The 23,728-nt window shown below is 37.0% G+C and overlaps 2 protein-coding genes across 8 annotated transcripts in view; one reads left to right on the top strand and one right to left on the bottom strand.

The window, feature by feature from the left end:
• STRN3 (striatin 3) overlaps window positions 1-2,981 on the bottom strand; it is a 41,513-nt gene extending 38,532 nt beyond the window's left edge. For 2 of the 4 annotated variants that reach the window (XM_034417971.3, XM_034417973.3), the window contains exon 1: window positions 2,296-2,981. In XM_034417971.3, the coding sequence (XP_034273862.1) occupies window positions 2,296-2,634 (339 nt within the window). In that variant the 5' untranslated portion in view covers window positions 2,635-2,981. The remainder of the gene's footprint in view (window positions 1-2,295) is intronic. The other 2 variants (XM_034417974.3, XM_034417975.3) reach the window with 1 other exon arrangement.
• The window catches only part of AP4S1 (adaptor related protein complex 4 subunit sigma 1), a 28,622-nt gene continuing 6,903 nt past the window's right edge, over window positions 2,010-23,728 (top strand). For 2 of the 4 annotated variants that reach the window (XR_004591463.3, XM_034417976.3), the window contains exons 1-5: window positions 2,010-2,140; window positions 17,153-17,205; window positions 19,498-19,675; window positions 20,472-20,558; window positions 22,349-22,417. Coding sequence is in view for 3 of the 4 variants with exons in the window: in XM_034417976.3 (XP_034273867.1) it covers window positions 19,538-19,675; window positions 20,472-20,558; window positions 22,349-22,417 (294 nt within the window). In the remaining variant the exon portion in view is untranslated. Of the gene's footprint in view, window positions 2,141-16,277; window positions 16,302-17,152; window positions 17,206-19,497; window positions 19,676-20,471; window positions 20,559-22,348; window positions 22,418-23,728 lie in introns of those variants that run through there. The other 2 variants (XM_087875052.1, XM_087875063.1) reach the window with 2 other exon arrangements.

Below are 23,728 nucleotides of genomic sequence, written 5' to 3'. Positions count from 1 at the left end.
AGACATACATGATCACCAAAGTCCACAAAAAATGGGATTCTTTCTTAAATAACAGATCTGGTGGTCCTCCTGATCTCATAACTTCCGCTTTAACAGCACATGGAGCTTGCGATCAGGAAGGTCTTCATACAATTACATCTAGTGTAGAGTGTCAATAATTTTGACCAATTCATAGAGAGCAGGCAATGACCAGGATTATGTATGCTCTTTCATCCTGTGGCTGGACTTCTAAACTTCAAGCTACATGGGTCTGCCCTTGATCACATATGGAAGTGATCCAGCATACCCAGATTTGTCCATGTGACACTACATTACTATTATGGCTGCCAGTATACTTCCAGGTGTGATTCATGTGCTGATTGTCACATAAACCTACATGTCTCAGAACCCTACTACCTTTGCTCTAGGCTGAATTTGCTTGTCCAATAATAGCTGGGTTGAGTCTGCCTGTTTAATTAGAATGGAGAAAGAAGGCCTGTTAGGGTTCCTTCTCTCAGGGATACCACCTTGGAGACCCTGTAATGAAGCCTTTTCAGTGGTGGTCCCTCTTCCATGAAATAACTTTTCCCTGGGTATCTTGATCAGGCGTCTGAAAATAGCATTCAAGGACAATGAGGATTGACCTAGCCCCCCTCCCCCCCCTTTCTGAAGTTACAGGATATTTGCTGTTGAAATTATTATAATTTTGTTTTTAATGTTGTTGTTGTCTGATGTAAACTGCTCAAAGCAACTTGGAACTGAGCTGCATGCAAGCTGTTGTAAATAAATAAAAGAAATCTGCCAAAAGAATTGTTCTGATTTATGAAGCATACCTCTCTAAGTGCTGTTGTATAAACTATTTGATTATGCTTTTCAGCAGCATTCATTTTGCAAAATTCAGCATTTGCCCTCCTAAGAATTTTGTAAGATCAATAGCTATTATTTGCCCCTTTTCTCTTAAAATGCAAAATTGAAAGTAAAACTGCATAACATTAAACAAGTCAGGACACATACTTTCAAAGAGTTGTATCTTCTACCTACATTGCAACATTTTATTTTTTTTCAGAACTACCTCACATCTCTTTGCTTTTAACTCAATACGTGGTAGCACTATTTCTCACAATCATCACTATTGATCGTGACACATATCTAAATTTAACATGAGAATATGTTATTATTGACCAAGTCTAAAATGTCAATTACGTTGTTTATTTTGAAATATACCTTTAAGGTTAATAACCTCTTTACATTCACACACTTAACTGAAATGCCCAGTCATCTCATTAGAACACAGTAAAAACCAGGTATACACAATCCCCAATTTTGGTTCATTGATAAAAGCATAATCATGTTTGCTACAATTACAATATAACATACTGTAAGCAGCCTACGTTTTACGTTTTGTAAACACAGGTCACCGAAATCAGGTAAACTGGTGCAGAGGATTAAACAGATAATCCCTTAACGTCACCCATGCCTTCGTCTCCATCTCTTTTTGGGGTGTTTTGAATTAAGAATGAAGGGACACGCCTCCTGTTTCTGGAAGATAAAAAAAACTGGGGTCCCTTGAGTGTGCGTGATTTACATTTACAAGACAGGACTGTAAATATGAGTGTGACCCGAGTCGTTCTCTCTCTCTCTCTCTCTCTCTCTCTCTCTCTCTCTCTCTCTGTGTGTGTGTGTGTGTGTGTGTGTGTGTGTGTGTGTGTGTGTATACAGACACACACATGCAACGACCCGGTTACACTCATATTTACAGCGCTCTTATATATATGTATATATGAATGACTCTTGGGTTTTTCTTAGGCCGCGAAACTCCCTGAGGTGTCCAGCCGGCTTCGACATTCCTGCAGCTCCGGCAATAAGGCCGGGACGGACCCAGCGCGAGAATAACTGTCAAGGCGAAGGTCCCACGCCGGCAGAGACAGGGGGTTCATATCTAGGACCGACCGGGCGAGGAGGAGACGGGAGCCCCCCTCCTCCTCCTCCTCCTCCTCCTCCTCTCCCAACTCTCTTGACAGGCCCGAGCCAGGCAGGCGCCATGCTAGAAACCAAAATGGCTGCCCCGGGGAAAGCAGCCCAACCCGAAGAGCACCGAGGGGGACGTGCCGAGTGACGCCCGCCGCGCCGCGCCACGCCTCGCCGGACCCGCCACACACAGGTACCTTCTCCTCCGCGCCCACCTTTTTACCCGCATCATCGGCAAAGTCCCCGCCGCCAACCTTAAAGCCGGACCGGGCTCAACTCAGCCCGTCTCTCTGTCTCTCTCTCTCATTGTGTCCCTCTTCGCCCGCCCGGAACCCGGCTTCATCTTACCTGAAGCTCGGCTCTTTCCACCTCCCAGTGAGCGCGCTCCATCTCGAAGCGGGCCCACTCGTGCTGAATGTAGTGCAGGATTCCCGGGATAGTGTAATGCTGGGGCCGGGAGAGCTCCGATCCGCTCCCGGGCCCCGCCGCTTCCTGAACCGCCGTTGGACCTTGAGGCTGCTGCTGGGACGGGAGACTCCCGCCGCCGCCACCGCTGTTAGATCCCGCGCAGCCCTGGTTGAGCAGCTGGGAATTAACGTTGCCTCCGATGGGCGGCAGTGGCTGCTGTTGAGGTCGCGGGGTAGCCCCCGCCATGATCCCCCCTCCGGCGCCGGGATGTTCGTCCATTGTCTGTGAGGAGTCCTCCCCTCTTCCTCTTCCCGCCTAGTGTGTCCGGCCGAGTCCTCAGCGGTGCTCTTGGGGAGGGGGGAGTGCCCGGCCCAGGGAGGAAGTCCCAGCGGCGTAGAGGAGCACCCGGGTGTCAGAGTCCAGCTACACCCGAGCCGCCTCTATCGCGGTTGCCGCCGGCCGCCATTACAGCCTCCGCTCCATCATCCACCGGCCAGATTCACTCACCCACCCAAGGGGAGGGGGGGTACGCCGAGCATGCTGGGTAACAGCAACCGCCTTGCTCTGCCCCCCCCCGTTCGCCGCCGCCGCCGCCGCCGCCTTACTCTGCGCATGCGCTCGCGTCTGAAAAAAAAAAAAATCCTGGGCTGGGAGACGGAAGAGGCTTCCTGCGCTTTTGATGGCTTCTGATTTATATTCTGCGTTTCATTCTTTCACTCGCTTGGCTTTTCTCGGATAGCGACATATTCAGAAGGAAAACCAGAAGGGCTTCCGCTCTCTGAACGCCGCGCGCCTTATTCTCTAGCTGCTGCTTGGCTTTTATTTGTACAATGACTCTTTGAGGCAGGGCATAGAAATCGCTTTTAAAGCACGTAGAGGATTACAGTTAAAAGAGATGCGCCGGGGTTTTTTTTCCCCTCTTAAATCTTAGACTTAAGTAATACTGATATATTACTTTAATTTGATTTAGAACCCTTTCAAGAATCTTGGTTCAATAGTTATCTCCCATACAGTACAGGTAGTGCTCAACCTACGACCACAATTGAGCCCAAAATTTATATTGTTGGAGTGAGAAGTTTGTTAAGTGAGTTTTGCCACATTTGTTAAGTGAATCACTGAAGTTGTTTAATTGGTAACAAGCTTATTAAGTGAATCTGGCTTCCCATTATCTTTGCTTGTCAGAAGGTTGCAAAAGGTGATCACATGACTCCAGGACACTCCAACCGTTGTAAATATGAACCAGGAGTCGATATCCAAATGTAAATCATGTGATCATAGGGGTGCTGCAGCAGTCATAAGTGTAAAAAATTGTCATAAGTCACTTCTTTCAGTACCGTTGTAACTTTGAATGGTCACTAAATGAACTGTTGTAAGTCAAGAACTACTTCTATTGTAATTGGCTGCATTAAGGGACATTGGTGTGTCAAAGGTCCCATAATGTTGGCAGGGAATGTTGCAGGTCCAATCCCTGAGGGAGATATATCTGGTGGGACCCAGAAGAAGGGCCTTCCCCGTGGTGGCTCCCTCTCTCTGGAACATCATTCCCCCAGAGATTAGAATGGCCCCCACTCTAATACTCTTCCGGAAGGCGCTGAAAACTTGGTTCTCCCAGCGGGCCTGGGGAACCCAGAGCAAGATAGAGGCCATTAAATGGCTCATGTGATCTGCTGTCGCCAGGGCCGGGGTGGAAGGTGGGGGGGGGTGATTATGTTATATTGTACTATATTAATTTATTTGATTCTTTTTGTTTATTTTATTGTTTTAAATGTGGTCTTATATTCTGTAAGCCACCTTGAGTTGACATGGGAAAATAGGTGGCAATGTAAATTCAATAAATAAAATAAATAATAAATTCATGGCAGAGGGGAAATCTGAATTAATTTTTTTGTCATTTAGATTCATTGTCATATTCTTCTAAAGTTCTGTTAAACTGTGGTATAAAGTTGTTCAGTCCTGGTGAATTTAAACTTCTGGAAATTCAGGGCTTAGTGAATTCAGTAAATGACTGGAATGTTAATAGATATAAATTTAATTAAACTTTAGTCGTCAAGGTGTTGGATTAAGACTGAAGATACTTGTGATGGTCCCTCTCAGCTCTGGAAGTCATGGGAGTGAATCATTCACTTCTCAGCACATTTATGTGTTTATTTAGATAATTTATATGGTGGCCTATTTTACACTGGTAGTTGTGGGTGGCACATTTTAAAAAAATAAAATCAATATAAACTGAAACAAAATTCAATTAAAAATAATGATAATGATAATAATACAATAATCAAGAGACCTCACAAGAATTCACAGTGCCAAAAAGCACATATTGGGCTCCATTAATATTCTGGCCCTAACGCCTAAACGAAAAAGCCAGGTCTTCACAGCCTTACAGAAGGCTAATAGGTTTGGTTTGGGGCCATCTGGATTTTATAGTTAAGGCTATTCCAAAGGACAGGTGCCGCAACAGAGAAGTCCTACCAGTTTTAAATTTTTTCTCATTTGTTACAAAGAGAAGGAGAGAGTACTTATTACACTATCTTGAACTTCTGGGGAAAAAAGGAAGGATACAAATCTAGAAACTGGAAAAGTGAGCTTTCTTTCTCCCAGAGACACAGAAGCCAGGTGGATGTCTTTGAATCAGTCACTCCCTCTTAGCCCAACTACATATATACAGTTGTGGGGAAAATAGGAGGAAGGGGTAGAGGTAGTCCTCAACTTACAACCACAATTGAGCCCAACATTTTGTTGCTAAGTGAGACATTTGTTAAGTAAATTTGCCCCATTTTGCGACCTTTTTTGCCACAGTTGTTAAGTGAATTGCCACAGTTGTTAAATTAGTAACATGGCTTTTAAATGAATCTGGCTTCCCCATTGACTTTGCTTGCCTGAAGGCCACAAAAGTAGATCACATGACCCCAGGACACTGGAAAGGTCATAAATGTGAGTCAGTTGCCAATCATCTGAATTTTGATTACGTGACTATGGGGGTGCTACAACAATCGTAAGAGTAAAAAATGGTCATAAATCACTTTTTTCAATGCCATTGTAACTTATAAATAAATGTAATATTCATTTGAATATGTTTTAAAAATGTTTCCCCCCCACATTAGAATGAAATTTTTCTCATGCAGGAAAATATACTTTAAAATGGCAGGAGAAGCCAAGAAGAAAAGCATTTCTGGTTCAGGTATCTAATTCTGTCTATATGTAATTCTTCTTTATCTCACTCTTCCACAAAACGGGAACATAGAAGGGAAGGGAACTTACATTGGTGTTTTATAAGCACTGCATAGGAGTCCTTTGTTTGCTTCATTGTACAGTACCTCACTTTAGAAGGCAAATACTGATTTCTCAGTCTCCCACTGTTGCTGCTCATTCAATTCACTTGCTTTGAGTCACTGATGATGGACTGGGCCAGCAACAGATTCTTAGCATTGCAGTTTCATTCCTCATATTTCTACAGCTGACCAGCTTGGGTGGATGGGGAGGCTTCCTCACTCATCACACGCACAGCACATATACCCTGCTCTAGGATATAAGCATGCTTTGATTTTGACGCTGCAGTTGTTATTATTATACTGCCATCCAAAGTAGAAGGACAGCAGATAGAAATTGGAGAATGATCTTAGTATCAAATTACTGTGATGAATATGAAATTATATTAAGAGATTATAACTTCTCTCTGGATAAATAGGTAAGAGGAGAGGTTTCTAGGCAATCTCTGGAGATCAGCTATGGAAAATCCATCATAATATATAAAATAAAATTAGTTAAAGCTGTGGTGAACAGCTTCTTTTTCTTTTGATAGTCTATTCAGTCATCTTTGAAACCCATATATACACTATAAACTACATGCAGGAACATTTTACAACTTCTGGCTGACTGCGACTGATAATAATAGATCTTTATCACTTTTTGCTGTTGTAGCTTCTTCTCATAGCCCTTAGGTAAAATCAAGCTTTCTCTGCCCCAAAGTCAAAATCAGGACTTCCATTTCCAAAGTTTGCCTTTTCCCTTATTTATCTGAGCATGAATGCATCATCGATGCTACTAAGTAAAAGCAAGCTATCCCAAAATAAAAAAAATAATTTCTGCAACACTTTCCTAGATTTTTAAAAAAATAATTCTTAAAATTTTAAAAATCAAATCAAATAGAAAAAAGCTCAGAAATTATCAAAAACACTGGAATGCAGCAGCTTGTTAACAGTGTTGTCTTGGTTCTCAGATAAAGACGTCTATTCCCTTGTTAAATCAATATTGAGCTAACACTTCTGAAAATCATACCCTCTAGTTTTATTTTGCAGATTACAATTTATGTTCTTTCTACAATCCAAAAATGAGATACTTTTAAACTTTAAGTTGTTGTACATAAGACTTTCTCATTTCCTTCCCCAAATTTGCCTCTCAACTAATTCCTCAAGGCAAGGTCCCTTCGTCCTTCAATACATTTTGAAAAAAGAGAGTTCTTCCATTCCCATGAGGGAATCTGGACACAAGTTTGGGGGAAATGCAGGATTCAACTACTATATTGGTGGCTGGGTGATAATCTATCCTTTTGGTTTCGTAGTGTTCTCTGTCTCTTCTTGGAACTCTTTAAAGAGGGTTAATGTTCCATACTATTGTTACTTCTATAGATTAATAATAATTCTTAAAGCATTCTTTTGTGGTCTTGATTCCTTTTTATTCCTAAATGTCTTGTTCTTTAATGGAAACAGCACATAAATTAAATTAAATTAAATTAAATTAAAATGAAAAAGCATGCCCTCATTAAATCATTCACAAAAAAGTAAACAAACATTGTTTTTAAAATACTTTGCTGTTAATTTATATTTTACTTTCTTTGTTTACAAATGTACAAATTGATTGGAAACAATGTACAAAAATATCCCTTTTGTATATAGTAAGCCATGCAGTAATAGTAACAGACTTTTTTTTTCTTTTTATAACCCTGTAATCCCTTGCTTCTGGGTGTGGTCTGGGCGGCTGAATGGAGCTGAGCGTTTACTGGCCGGATACCCTTCCTGACACCTACATGGAATTCACAGGAGATATTTTCTCTTTGCTCCCTGATAGAGAAGTATCTCTCACTGCCTAGGATTGAACTCTCAACCTCTCTCGCCTCCCCCCTGTTGATCTTTAAGGTCAGCCCCATGTGAAGTAAATGACAATAAGTAATTCAGGTCTATTCATCAACCTCCAAGCTTTTCCCTGGTTGCTTTAATTAGATAGGAGGGACAGGGGTCAAGAGTACATGTGGTAGAGGTACAGCTACAAAGAACTCTGTCAACATCCTTAAGAACCACTGTAGGCCTCATTGTATCCTGTCTATCCCACATCCAATTCATTCCACAGATACAGTAAGGAAAAAAGGAATTCTTCTCCATCATCCTTATCATCCGAAGTATATTTGAACCTGAAGTTATTCCTGTGTCTGGTCATATTTGCTTTTTTTCTTTTGCCCATTGTCATTCTAGAAATCTCTTCACCCACTTAATTTCCCTGAATATGTTGGGTATATCACGGTGAGATAGGTGGCAAACAAATTTAATAATAATAATAATAATAATAATAATAATAATAATAATAATAATAAGAAGAAGAAGAAGAAGAAGAAGAAGAAGAAGAAGAAGAAGAAGAAGAAGAAGAAGAAGAAGAAGAAGAAGAAGAAGAAGAAGAAGAAGAAGAAGAAGAAGAAGAAGAAGAAGAAATGATAAAGGCAGTAAAATCAAAAGAAAGCTACAAGTACTTGGGGATTTTAAAAGCCTCTGACTTAATGCATAATAAAGATAAGGAATTAACTTCAGCCAAGTACATTCGGCAAATTCGTAAGATATTAATGTCCAAATTGAGTGGAGGAAACATCATAAAAGCCATAAATACCTGGGCTATACCTGTGATTAGATACTCTGTAGGAATAATTGACTGGACCCAGATGGAGTTAGACAATTTGGAAAGAAAAACAAGGAAGCTTATGACAATGAATAATGCCTTGCACTCTAAAAGTGATGTTGATCTATTATATTTACCAAGAGCAGAGGGTGGTCGAGGACTCCTACAAGTAAAGCAGACTGTGGAAGAAGAAAAACGCAGCTTGAATGATTACATCCAGAAAAGTGAAGAACCAATGATTAAGGAAGTAAATAAAGGAGGCCTTTTAAAGGCAACTAAAACAAAAGCAGAATATAAGAAAGAAGTAATTGAGCAGCGAGCTGAAAATTGGAAAAACCAAAGCAAGGCATGGCCAATACTTGAAAAGTATTGAAGGCAAAGCTGACTAGAAACTAACCTGGAACTGGTTAAAATCAGGAGTACTGAAAAAAGAAACAGAAAGCTTTATTTTGGCAGCTCAAGAACAAGCCCCTAGCCACAAACTGCATGAAGGCAAAAATTCAACATGTTACCAACACAGCAAATGCCGCCTCTGCAATGAGAAAATGAGACAGTCAACCACCTGATTAGTGGGTGCAGCAAAATTTCACAAACTGACTACCTACAATGCCATGATCATGTTGCTAAGATCATTCACTGGAAATTGTGCCAGAAGTTTGGATTTGAGTACAGCAAAAACCACTGGGAACATCAGGTTGAGAAAGTTTTAGAGAATGAGAAACTCAAGATCTTGTGGGACTTTAGGATTCAGACTGACAGGCACTTGGTCCACAATACACCTGACATAACAATAGTTGAAAAGAAAAAAGTATTAACCAGCCTCAAAGGCTGTGAATCTCACCAAAGATTAACAACAATAATAATATGACTGCATATATTAATAAACAGTAATTTCCCAGACCTCCTCAGAAAAACAATCGATGTGGATAGGCTATTTAGAAATAAGCTTATCTAATGTTCTTCTGGCCATTGGGTTCCATAGTCCAAGTAGGCATTTAACAGAACTACCCTCTAGATCACTGGCTATTCCCAAAATCCTATCTGAAGCCCTTTAGATTCATCCGGTCCTTGTAGGATGTTTGAATGGTCCCATTCTTCCAGTAGAAATGAGTCAATCCCATTGTCATAAAGAAGTAATCTGATGAAGGAACTGGCGGAAATTTTCCATAGTATGAGGGGAATCGGCCTAAAGCTTGGCTGTCTCAGGAATTCTGGGAGTTGAAGTCCACAGGTTGTAAAAGGGCCACAATTGCCCATCCCTGGCCTAGAGTACCAATATAAGTGAACCCACAATAGCTCTTCAAAGACATTTGATAGCTGAATTAGGGATGCTGCTGTGCATTTGGAAGTATGGTATAGTAGCAACAGCAGGTTATCCCCAAGGGCCAGTTTCATAAATACAGTTTCATATTAGGCCACCTGTGGAACAGCCACTTCCTAACTACCAGTATTTTTGTGGAAAAATGACAACAGTCATTCTATCTCCCCACCCCAGAATTGTGACCAATGCATTACCGGAAAGAAGCTGAATAGATCTCAGTGTAGGATAGTCCCTATTTCTCATCCAGCCAAAATTTGAAAATACAGTCACTTCATTTCACATAATGAAGCTTTCAGTAGATGATGTGATGAGACGTTTTATTTTCAGCCAGCTTCTGGCAGAGCCTGATGCTAATTAGAGCCGAGAGTGAGTGACTGGCTCTAGGTGAGTCAGCTGGCTTTTGTGCCTAAGGGAGGATTAGAACCTGGGTCCCCTGTTTTAGATCAGCATCTTAACCACTACACCGCACTGGCTGTCAAAAGCAGAACTTCCACAAAGTACTAATTCAAACCGACAGGTAGCAGATTTCAAAGAAAGCAAAGAAGTACTTTTATAACAGGTAATTAACTGGTCAGATCTATTTCTATAGGATGTTGCAATGGTTATTAACATCAATGGCCTTAAAAAGGATTAAGTAAAAAATTAGAGGGCTAGATGTACTTGTTAATAACAAGAGAAAAGAACTGCAGAGTTGTATTTAAAGACTCTATATAATCTTAATTCAGAATGAAGATCTTAATTAGTGAGGTCTCTGTTATCCAGAGGTGATGCTCTCAGAAGCTGATACTGTGTAATGGTTGAGGGAAAGACAAGCATCCGATGCTCACATGTACTCACATCTTTATTTTTCTTCATGTTCCTAACCAGTTTTTCTGCTGAAAACACATTTTAGAGGAAGCATTACAGATTACGATTTAACCTCCCATTTGTTATTAGAATAGAATAGGATAGAATTTTTTATTGGCCAAGTGTGATTGGACACACAAGGAATTTGTCTTGGTGCATATGCTCTCAGTGTACATAAAAGAAAAGATACGTTATTACCCAAGATTGTAACAGCTTTCAATACATATCAATGCTGCTAAATTTTTTAATGGTTTTAACATATATTTTTAGTTTTAATGATAAACTGGATGCATTAGTATCCTTCGTGGAAGAATGTCATTGGTAGAGGCTTTAATTTTCATCTAATCCCTGCAAATTGCAGATTTTCTTCTCCATCAACCATCATTACAAACAACAGATTAGTTTTAGAATAAAAGAATAAAAAATTAGTGTCAATTTGTAGAATTGAAATCCCTTGTTTTCATATAAACTAATTTTCATTGTTACTTATTAGCATTATCATACATGCTTCTAAATCTTTCAGAAACTACATTTTTCCAGATTTTCTTAGCTTTCTCAGATCATTCTACTGGATCTATGAATTGTTCCATTCCCTGTTTATTTCTACTACTTTTGACACACATATGCTAATCTGATTTGCAGTTATTGCAACATCTGATTCGACTTAGTGTTAAATATTAATGCTTTGAAATTGGATCCTTATCCAAACATCAAAAAGCAATTTTATGAAATTTAAAAACATTCTTAAGTAATTAAAATTATATATTTGTTAAAATTATAATCAAGTTGGGATCAGATTTTTGATCACTTTATAGTCCTGATCTTCTTAATGATTACTGAATTGCATCAAAAGTAAACTAATCACAGTTCAGCCATTTTTCTGCTTACAATTAGGCAAAAGGACACTAATACAATGGATTGTAGCTCTTTTAAATTAAATTAAAAATTTGTCCAAATAGAGAACTAGCTTATCTGGCTTTGCCAATGATAAGGACTGACAGAGACAGTTTAAGGAAAAAAGGGTTTTTTCTGCTCTGAATTTTATGAGATGTTAGCAATTCTAAAATTCTGAGTTCTCTCCCTCCCCTTAACTTCTTTTAATTTTCTTTCTGTATTGTATTAAAAGGCATCTTAGAGAAATGGAAACAATTGTGGAGTTTTTATAGGTGCCCCAAGAGCTTCTGTTCATCTTGTTTTACAATTTTCATCCCTATTTATTTTGCATTTCTCTAGAGGATTTTTTTTCTAGGAGAAACTTCTTAAGATTTTCAAAGGTGTTAGTAGCACCTCCTCTTCTAAGAGACAATTATGATTTTCTCAGACACCTTCTCAGCCCTACTTCTTACAGGGAGAGACTGTGAATTAATAGTAAAACAGTTGGGTTTTTTATGTCAAAGGTCCCAGGTTAATTTCCTGGTGTGTTCAAGTGTTGATAAATTCCAGTCAGAAACCCAGAGATTTGTTTAGTGTTTTAACAATATTGATATTGATATTGATGGTCTGACACTCTTTAAAATTCCTATGATTCAAAGAAATAAAGTCAGGAAAGAAAAGGGCTGAGTAAGTGAATGGTAGGCCACACTTGTCAAATGAGAAGGTTAATATGTCTTATTAACTATGAATCAGTTCTATTTCTACTGTTATTTCAGAATTAGCTTCCAAAACTGCAATATAGTTGCAAATAAAAATAAGTGAATGTCATTATTTGGGATTCATTTATTACAATATTGCATTTTTAAAAAAATGTGCTTTTAACAAATATTATCAACGAACTGTCTTTTTGCAGTTTCTTAAAATCACAGCTTTTCCTAGGAATTAATTAGGCAGAAGGTAATTAACATTAAACAAACCTTTGTAATATTTAAAACATTATTTCTGTTTCTTTGCACATAGTTTCTAAGCTTTGTAATTTGGGGATGCCAACTATATTGTCAGATTTGGGGGACAGAGGACTTCCTGTACTAATTGAATATCTGGTAAGGATACATTCAGATAGACAGCTTTAATGTGATTTGCTCCAGGCCATGAGACCACACAAAACATGCCAGCAGAAATTAGCTTTGCCTCTATAGCCAGTCTCTAATGTGTTCAATAACAATCCAGTCAGTGCTACTGTCCTAGAAGATCAAGTCTGCTTGATCTTCTGTTCAATCATGTCCAATTCTCAGAAAACTGCCTGAATAAGTCCCTTCAAGTTTTTTTTTTTTGCAAAGTTTTTCGGGTTTGCCTTTGCCTCCTTCTTAAGGATTAGAGAAAGTGACTTGCCCAAAGCAGAACTGGAACTCACAGTTTCCTGGTTTCTGTACCTTAATCCTTAACCATTTCACCAAAGTACCTCTCTCTAACAGTCTATAAGGCAAATTAAGGTACAACAATCGATAGGGTTCCCAACTAGTGGGAAAAATAATCATTGGTCAAAAGGGTATGAGCCTAGGCCTTGGTAAAGGGTCATGTTTAGATATATGACAGGAATGGCAAGTTTAACAATCTGACAGAATCTTTGCAGAATCTCTTTGTTTTGAGAGACCCTGGCTATTTTTTCTCTCTAACAATATCAAGAACTCTAAAAAGGAGGTACGTTAGTATCTCATGGACTGTTCAAAAATGTTCTGGACTATCACTTTCTTAGTGCAGTGGTATTCCATTTTCTCTAACAATTAAGCCTTGCCCTAGCAATACCAGGGTTGTTAAAAATGATAAAGTAGAGATGTCCTGATCTACCTAGTCTAACATAGCTTCACCATGTTCACTAAAGAAAACACGGAGGGAGATTCTGGTCTATTGTCTTCTCTAGTGAGGTTAATTTTGTTGCAGCTCACTTGTGTCATGTCATGCCATGTCAGCAACCAAAATGAAAGGAAGATGCAAAGAAGTTAATAATGACCTGAGAGTAAGGGGCATGACCACAGCAACTAAAGCCAGCCAATAAACCTGCTATCATCTCTGCAGTTGTGCCTGAAGCCGCACATCTAAGCCATGTGTTAGGAGAAGGTAGAAAATCTTACTTTCACATTGATCAGGGGAAAAAAAAATTATGCTACCTTTGCTCATCTATGGACTATTGATGACAGGAGAAATAAATCATGTAAGCATGTGCATAACAGTAAACAAGGCATCTTTAAGATGAAATTAATAGGACATTCAGGTATCCCTAACCAAGTTCATAATTAAATTTTGCATTTAGAACAAGAATTATGCCTGCATGTATAAATAAGAGCAACATTGCATAGTGGCAGTGTTTCATAGAAATAAGGTCCCTATGAAGAAATCCAGTATTCATCAATCAATAACATCAGAATTAGCCAAAGGATAGATAGAGAATTTAAAAACTTCCGTGTAGATCTGGCAGTGTAGCACGTTATGGTGACTATATTTTCTATGTTTTACTAAGTTGTAGGAAAAATGTAGGAATGATAATTCTCCACTATCCTAATATACTTCCACATGAGTAGAAGTACAATTATATTACTCCTATGATCTTAGATCTTATTATTGTAGCTGCCCATTATGCAGATCAGGGTGCAAATATACTCACAAAAAAATTGCAGGGACTTATCCAGGCAGTTGCCAGAAGTCAATATTGACTTGAAAGCACACACACAGAGAGAAGAAATGTGTACTTCTTTTGCAACTTCAATACTTGATCGTTTGCCACAGTAGTTTGCACAGTTCTGTGTTGCATTTGTGCTGTACATCATCAATAGCATTTTTTGATTCTAAACCTTCGTGGGAGAGCATGGGTCCATAGTTTGTGCAGTACCTTTTGATGACCAGTGGGAATTAACTTTTTTTACAACCCTGCCTTGGCACTAGCCACCAACAATTTACTGTATTTAATCAGAACAGATTGGAATTATATCAAATGGAAATAAATAAGAACATCTTAATTCATTTCAAAGTAGAAGTTTCTCTGGGCCAGTACAAATCACTGACATGATGAAACTGATTTTACTTTATGCTAGTCAGATTTAATCCTGAAGGAAACTGTTTGAAAAGTAGCACATTCCTGAGACATAGATTGTATTTCTAAATGTAGAGATATATAGTTATATACTGTAGATAAGCACTGATTCATTAGTTTGTGAAACTTCAAAAAAATTCAAGCAGGTTTCTGCTTGCACAATGGGACTTCCTCTCCTTTACCCTTTGCTTCCTTCAATAATCTGCACACACCCAAACTCATTTCAGAAATTTCCCCAAATTTATAGAGCAAATTTTGGATCTACTGGGGAAGTGGAAATGTGTTTTATCAAAGTGTCAATTCCACTGTATCCATACTGTTGGATATAGCTTCACATTTTTTTTAAAAAAGCCTTACCATTTCTACTGTAGGAGGACAAGTTGTAACATCAGAAATCAGGCTCTGAAATTTATGGAACCTGTAAAGCCAGTTTAACAGGAAAAGGTTGTGGAGCAGGAAAATTTGAGCATGTATTTATGTAATTGAATATGCATTTATGTAAAATGAATGATAACAACAACAACTCTACAGTGCTATCTCCTGGTTTTGGAAAATTTAACTTCTCTATTGGAAATATACACCAGAATTCTTGGGGTGATTATGAGTGGTGGGTGAATGATATCTTCATATGCAATGGAATCCATATTTCTTTAAAGCAAATATTTTTAAACTGTGAATTAACACTTGCTATACTCCCGCATAGTATACAGATAATCAAATAAAGGGTGCCAAAGTGTCAGAATTAAAATATATGGGACTTACTCAAGATTCAATACTCACTGTAACTAAAGATTTATAAAGATGTAAGTAGAGTTCCACTTTTACATACTAGACAGATTTCTAGCTTTCCTTTATTGTGTTTTTATTATTCCTTTATACATTGATAGCTGAGAGATTCTCCTCACATACTGCAGAGAAGGAAACAAACGTTCACACTCATAGGCAAAAGAGTAATTCCACTTGAAAGGGTACATGTCTAGTAAAATAATATTTGAAAATAGCTGTCCGGAAAATAACATTTTCTATACAAATCAAATCAAATATTTATATATGCAGAAACTTCCCAGTTTTATGGACTTCAACTTCTCAAATTCTTTGCAATGGCAATGTTACCAGAGAATTCTGGCAGTAGATGCTCACAGATAGAAAATGTCATTATTGGATCCAATTCCTGCAGTAGCTTTCCCCTTGCTTAATTTCATCCTGTGAAAATGTTGATTCCACTGTAGCAAGCACAACAGGCCAGGGGTTTGAACATCATTACAGTAAAAAGCTCCAAATGAACACTTGTCTCGATAGAATCAGGAGGGCTGTGTGTTGTATGTATAATGAGAAAATGCAGATGTATATATGACTGTTGCATATAGGCATTGATTTTGAGTCTAGAGATGAAGTACAAGTTATTTTTAAAACAGAAGGAGAGATGTATTTATTTATTTATTTACTTGCTTACTACACAAATTTATACAGCTGCCTATCTCTGGAAAGTATATCTGGGTGGTGTACAAAAGTCCAGTAAAATCAGTAAATAAGGAAATCATTAGTTAAAACCATTATATAATTATTTAAAAGAATTAAAAATTATAAGAACAAAGCTAATCCATAATAAAGGGCCAAGCTAGAGCATTGGACCAGGCTGTGTGTACATAAAGCACTAAACCATAAATCATGATTTACAAATCATAATTCTAAGTAAAAGCCAAAGAAATCATAGTATGATTTACCATATTATGGTTTGTAAATCATGATTTATGGAGTAGCATATACAAATGCAATCCAAGAATTCTGAGTGTAGAAGAATAATGGGGCAGTGTTTAAGGCAGTTTCCTCAATCTTGACAGCTTTAAGAGATGTGGATTTCAACTCCCAGAATTTCCCAGCCAGTTTGAAGTTTAAACCACGTAAAGCTGCCAAGACTGAGAAATACTGATTTAAGGTGTAAGCTTCTAGCTTAAGGAAAGGAAGAGAGAAGGCAATGCATAAGGTGGTTGGATAGGATGAAAATAATTACTGGAATGCTGTTTGAAGACTTATCAGTTATAACTAAAATAAAATGATAAAGATTTGTCTAAAAAGTCACCATGAGTTGGTTTGATGGTCCTTAATAATTATCCATAATGGCTGTTTATTGCTGCTGATTAATCCGGTATTTTTTTCATAGCTCTGCATTGGCTGATTCTACTGTCTCTAAATGTTGATTAGAATGTTCTTTTTCTTGTGTCTATCCATTTTGATTCCTTTTGGCAGGTTTATCTGGAGGACTCCAAAGGATGACTTTTTTTGCTGTTCAGGGAGATACACTTTACCCAGCTTGATTTTAAAACTCTAATTTTGTGCTGGAAAAATCAGTTAAGCAAGAGTTAAAGATGTTAGCCAGGGAATAAGATGTATTGTTTACACTGCTGACCACAACCTAAGTAATTTTATCATGAGCAATCTCTGGTATGTAAAGAATGAACGTTCCAGAACTCAGACTCCCTGACTGGTAGAGTCCTATTCTCAGTTGAGATGCCCCATTTGTAGAAACATTAGAGAGAACTAACTTTATATTTTTCTTTTACCCAAGTCAGCCTTTTAAATTAAAATGCTAATATTTTGTATTGTGGCTCTGTTTTTAATCTTAGTTTTATATACAGTGTTTATTTTTCAGTAATATGTGAGTTAATTGATTTGTGCAATATATTTGTCTTTATCTGTAAGGGTCCCGATTCAAATTCTGCATGCTCCTGATGATTAATTCCAGTTTAGTGTTAGAACCTGATGTTGTGTCATTTTTTTCTTACTTTCAGTCTGAGCTGGGTGATGACTCCAACAGATAAAGCTCCCAGTAAATTAGACCTGGGTAAGCATGTTTGTTCCATTATCCCAGGGTAGAAATTGGATAAAAATTGCATTGAAAGCACTTAGAGAGATATTTTCAGGTCATTTCAAGAGCTGGCCTAAATTTTCTCCATGTCAGTAATGTGTTGAAAGCTAGTATAACTTTATATTCCAGAGTCTCAAACACCTTATCTGAGCAGTAGCTCAGTACTGCCCCTTTTTCATCATCTCTGGCATTCTACTGGTACAGCCCTAGAATTAAATTTGGATTTGCTCATTGATGAATTTAGAGGACAAATTAAAAAATATGGGAAGGTGCCATAGAATTGTCAAAAATTAACTCCCTTTGCCATTTACTTTTAAGAAATCTATATTAAGTACAACCATCTTTTACTAACAAGTAACAGTTCCTTGTACTCTGGCAACTACCTGTGCATCAATTATATTGATTGTTACTTTCCAAATCCTCCCATTGACCAATCAAACTGTGGTAACAATAAAGGAGAGTTCTTCCAGGGAGGTCATGGTGAGCTAAACGAGCCTGCCAAAGTGGGACAGCAGTCATGATAGAGATCAGTGGCTATATGCAGGATTCTGGCTGGTGAAATGTCTCTGGAGGAAGGAGAGGCTGTGAGATTGTCTGCATGAATTCTGGTCAGCCATTCCTTGTAAGTAGACTGTAAGAACCTAGTTTTTGTAGTCAGCTTATGAGTTGAATGGCTGGGAATTGAGGGATTCCATCTAAACATTTAGAGTCAAAAAACTCGATGGAGCTCCATTTCTTAATCACCTTTGGATTTGTTCTGACCTGCTTTTGAAGTATTAAGAACCTTCATAATGGCAATTTTTATTATATTCACTGGATGTGTTTCCATCTTCTTAGTGAAAAAAGTTTTAAATATGACTTTAAGGATTCAAAAAATATTATTTTTTGGAATAAATAGCAAAAGAGAGCGTTGATTCTCAAAGTTTAAAAATAGACGAAGAGCCCAGATGGATTTGGAATACAAACATTGAAATTAATTTTAAAATCCTTTTTGTGGAGACTGTCATTATTGGGTTCTTTGAGGAAAAAACATGATAGAATGGTACTTTGAAAGTTGAGTGCTAGAGGGAACTAGAAGAAATTAAACACTACAATTATTAAAGGAGAAGAATACTTCAATTTGACTTGTTAGCAAAGAATGGAGTACAATATTTTAACAGTGGCTGCTTTGAAGGGTCTTTTTGAATAATGGACTCAGAAATTAATTTTAAGAATATCTGACACCATAGATAGTTGGTGTATTAATGATGTCATAGAACACGAACAAGCTATATAGAATGAGACTGAAATTGATTTGAATGTGTATTTAAATATGAGAAGTTATAAGAATAATATGAAAAAAGATGACATGCCCGGCATACAAATGAAACTAGCTGGTGTCATAATACTTAAAGATGACATACAAATATCAAACTAGAGTGGTTTGGATAACCTTTTTCACTGAATGTACAGAAGAGATCTGTTAAAGTTTTGAAGGATTCTCTGAGAAGGGACAAATAAAAAATAAAAACAAATTAAATTATAGGACATTATTTGAAGGATTAAAACCTAAGATTGTTAAAAGTTCAGGGAAGGGATACAGAATTAATCAAGATTAAAATAGATATGTAGTGGTCTCTGATAACCCTTAATGAACATTTGCTGTTAAGGAATGAATGATACAGAGTTTTGTTTATAGTTAAGACATGAGTTATGGGAAGAAGAGAGTATTTGTAGTATTTAAGGGATGGTGATAACTTACTAAAATTGTTTATACAGATGATGAAGAGAAAGGATGCTTCTTATATACTTTTCTTTTTTCTTTTCCACACTTTCTATTTTTTCTTTTTAATATTTTTGTAGTTTGTATTAGTTTTTACTTTCTCTGATTAATCTTTAATAAAATTATTTCTCATAATTCTTATTTCTATTCCTTCAATTTTCTATAGAATACTAATCTTTCATAGTTATGCTGATGATGCAATTTCTTCATTGAACTTGCTAGCCATATCTCTTTGCTGGCAATCTACTGAAGGAAAAAGGTTCCATGTTGGAAAATATTTGTTATAATTAATTTGCTAGCCATGCATTTAAGAGATAATGTTATTTGAAACCTGGCTTATCTAAAACTCTAGCTTTTCTAGGCCTTCCATGTCATCTACTAGCTTTGAGTACCTTCCACAGCCTAATTACTTGCTGTAAAATTTTGTTCCCAATTCATTCTTAATATGTTCATTCAGGTCATTTCTGACAGTCTGATGAATCTGAGTTTCTGATTTCTCTTTCAAGCATTTTACCTTGTGAAGATATTTAGACTGAAGCACAAGCCATGATCAAATTTTTCCTGATGGTGAATAAACAAGGCCAAACAAGGCTTTCTCGTTATTATGAATACATAGACCTTCATAAGCGGACAGTTCTGGAAGCTGAAGTAATCAAGCAGTGCCTTTCTCGTACAAAGGAGCAAGTAAGTAACTGTGACATTTCATGCATCTGATGAATTGGACCAGAGTTCCCAAAATGTTATAAATGTTAATGTATTTTTTATGGTAGTATAATTTTTATATATTTTTCATTGTCTTTAGCAGACGTTTGAAGGCCAAACTATATGTAATTCAGCCATTTACTTTATAAATACAAAATGTGTAACACCACAATTAGTTAGGACCATCAGAAACCATTCAATAACAAGCTATATACCTTGTGAAGATATTTAGACCACAGCACAAGCCATGATCAGATTAGTCCTGATTTATGTCTTAGAGGTATGCACAAAGTATGAATGAATGATCTAATTGGACACATATAAAAATAATTGATCTTAAATGATTCAGAAATCCGTACGTCTTTTGAGTTTTAATTGTTTTATTAAATGTGACAGAGAAGTGATCAACATTTTGTTCATAATATGTATGTAAAGAATAAGGATGTTTCTTTTTTACTGACAATGCAAGAAGGGAACAATCCAAGTATCTTATTGAACTTCATTGCATCCTTTTTTCACCATTTTCTATATCCTAGCTTGAATACAAGGTGTGGCCTCTGATATATAATTTGACTAAGAGTGATTAAATTCACTTATCACACTGAATAATTCTGTAGTTCATTTGATTTTATATTAGCATGTTGTGCAAATCCAGCAATCATAAATTATATATTCTTGTGATGAAATAAGAAATCGGACCAATTATTATTGCTAACACACATCTACAAATCTAGGTATTTTATATCAATTTACATCTTTTTACTTTTTTCCCCTTTAGTGCTCCTTTCTTGAATACAAAGATTTTAAGTTGGTCTATAGACAATATGCTGCTCTTTTCATAGTAGTTGGAATCAATGAAACAGAGGTATGTTTTGACTTTCTTATTTATAGATATAGATATACCCTGAAGAGCCTTTTACATCAAAAGTTACTTGTTGATACTTCTTTGTCCTGATGTTTATAAGTCATCCAATATTTCTGCTGCTGATCACTACATAAATGCTGGTTGCCCCCCAAGGAACACATAGCAATGCTATGACATCACCAGAAGAATGAAATAGAAATATTTTGGCCTTTTAAATATATATTTGGTGAGATGTGTGGGTTTCAAAGATGGCAAATCCTGCAATGGTTTAGACCTTGCCCCAAACTGCACAGCCAGTTTTTTGTGTTTTGCTAATAAAAATACACTGATGCAGTGAGAGGAGGGGAACTACAAAAAATAGGGTAGCCAATCATAAAGAAAGACTGAAATTGCTCTTTGCTTCAGAACTGTAGAAAGCTTTCATCACAGTGAAAGTTATATTTTTAGGAGTTTTTTTATATGGATCTTAGATGTAACACAAGATTCTCTGTTCCATTTCTCTTGCTTTCTATTCGCTTTCATATCCTAGAATCAAAACAGGACTCAATAAGTCCAAATTTTTAACACTGTTATTTAATCTGAAGCCTAAAAAGAAGAGTAAGGAACTATTACAAGGTACCAGCTACAAGAAACATTCCAGCAGATAGCAGTATTGGTCCCCTGGAACAAATTAAAACTTCTATGGTGCATTAAAGATCAAAAGGCTGGCATTAATTTTTGTAGTGATAATGATAGATTTAACTAGATATCTAAATTGAATACTATGAACTCACATGACACACAAGCTAACTTCTGAGTTTGATTGGCTCTCAATTCTGTCAGCAGATCAATTACAGTAGAACCTCTGGTCACGAATGCTTCTGACTACGATCAAATTGGGTTCTGACCAAAAAATTCACATCCCCCTGCCCCCCCCCCCCCCCCGGTGGCCGATTTCCCCTTCTGTGCCATTTTTTTTATAAGTGCCAAATTTCCTAAATTAGGTTCAGGTCACAACCAAATCGGTTTGCAACCAAAGTTATGGAACGAATTCTGGTTGTGACCAGAGGTTCTCTACAGAGGTACTCTGTATCTTCAGATCCTCGTGAAAATAGTCTACCTTTTCCTTCATGGATATTCTTTTTGCTGTACATGCATCTGAAATGTGTTGTTCTCATTACTTTATAAATATTTAATTCAATCCTGAGAAAAATAAACTGTATTTATAATAAGGAAAACCTTTGAGAAAAACCCAGGGCTACAAACAGGAATCATGAACTAAAACATCCATGTCAGTGGCAATTTGCTCACAGTGAAATTTAGTGCAGTGTCGTAGCTTGGTGTTCTGCTTGTACCACTTATTGTTTTACTTTATTTTGCCAGTGAAGCAGATACAGAATTTAAGGGAGAATTGGGACACTGTTTTCTTTTGACCCCTGGGGGATGTCATTCAGGAGGGGCAGTTGATACACATCCAATATCAAAGATGGACAGAACTTCTATTTGTAATTACTATATTATATCAAGTACAGAAATTCTTCTCAGAGGGCTGATCAAAAAAGCAATAATAGGTCCATAGTATCCAAACAAAGCGGAATGTCACAGGAAATGATTAAGGCCCACAGGCCCTTACCTATCTCCCCAGTCTATAACTAAGGAGACTTTGGTGGTTTAATTTCTACTTTTGCTTCTCCTGATACTGTTTAATATTTTAGAGTTACTGTATACAGTAAGTTATTGTAAAAAAAGAAAACATATTAGCACACCTGTCTATTGATCTTTTTTAAAGTGTATTTTGAACTTAATTTCAGAATGAGATGGCTGTATTTGAACTGATTCATAATTTTGTTGAGGTTTTGGACAAGTATTTCAGCAGAGTGGTAAGTATGAATTTAGCAGTTGTAATTGTACTGTGAACAGTCAGCCTGAAGGCCATGTAGCATGTCTTTGTATAGGGCATAATTCTAATGAAATGCATGAGAACAGTCATGAATATGGAAACTTGTGCATAGGGCACTTTTTCCTTCTCACACTACCAATTGGCTGTCCAGCCTTCATCATTAGATCATGACCTACAAACCATGAGTATGCTCTATCAGCTGTGTCGTATACTGTATGTGCCTCAAGTGTCTTCCAAGCAAGTTTTTTTTTCCATGATTCACTTTTTCCATGATTCATTTGTGCATAATGCACAAATGAAATGAAGAAAATGTTAAAAAGTTATGATATTTATGGAGTTACTTACCAAGCACATCTACATTATATTAAAGTTACCGAAGTATCTTTACAATCCCTAGGGCATGTCACAACTTTTGAACACCCCTAATGTTTGGAAGTTGAAAGTTGAAAATGTGACACGCCAAAATGCTTTAAGTAATCAAAAATAATAATGTGAGGAGATTATTAGAGAAAGTAATAGCTTGTCCATATTAACATTTCTATGAATTTATTGGTGGATTAATTAACAGTATCAGGTTTATGATGACATGAGAGTGAGGATTTGAGTTCCATCCCCATATACCCAAATCTCTCTGAACTGTGGACAGATCTTTTAAATACAATTTTAATTCAGAAGTAGTATACTGGCTGGGGAGTTGAAGTCCACCTATCTTGAAGCTGCCAAGGATGAGAAGCACTGAAATAGAGTATGTAAAATATAGTCTATCCAACTTTTCATCCTTTCTGAGTTTAACAAAGTGAGAGGCAAGACCAATTCCTATAGATTGCTATTGCTAATGCAATTGTACTATTTTTAATAAGAGAACACATTGTGAATTGTCTATTCTCTGCTAAATGATCTATAATCACAAAGTGTATAATAGTAGAGGAAGGTTTTTGGAATGAGATTTGCAGATTTTCAAATTACTGTAAGTGTAAGGTACTCCTTACATGGCTGCTGAATTTATGTAATGCATTTTGCATATAATAATCTTTGACATGCAGACTGACATGGGCAAAATATAATGTTATTGTTTTTAGCAGCTCACCTCTGCAGAACACATTAACAAATATAGACATTAAAAAGACATTAGCTTTTGAGTTCTTTCTAATGTTGCGATAGATACAAAGTTATTTGGTTTAGAAAATAACCATTTGGAGTTGTAGAATGTCCACATATCAGTTAGGCAAATGGAAAACAAATATGTTCAAAGCAGAACTTGGGAGTAAAACTCATCATTTCCTTAAGTCCC

The sequence above is a fragment of the Pantherophis guttatus genome, chromosome 1 (genome assembly GCF_059756535.1).
Source record: "Pantherophis guttatus breed Tessera chromosome 1, ASM5975653v1, whole genome shotgun sequence".
In the NCBI taxonomy this organism is placed as follows: Eukaryota; Metazoa; Chordata; class Lepidosauria; order Squamata; family Colubridae; genus Pantherophis; species Pantherophis guttatus.
The sequence above is the reverse complement of the archived record's forward strand: the minus strand, read 5'-3'. Positions and strand labels throughout refer to the sequence as shown.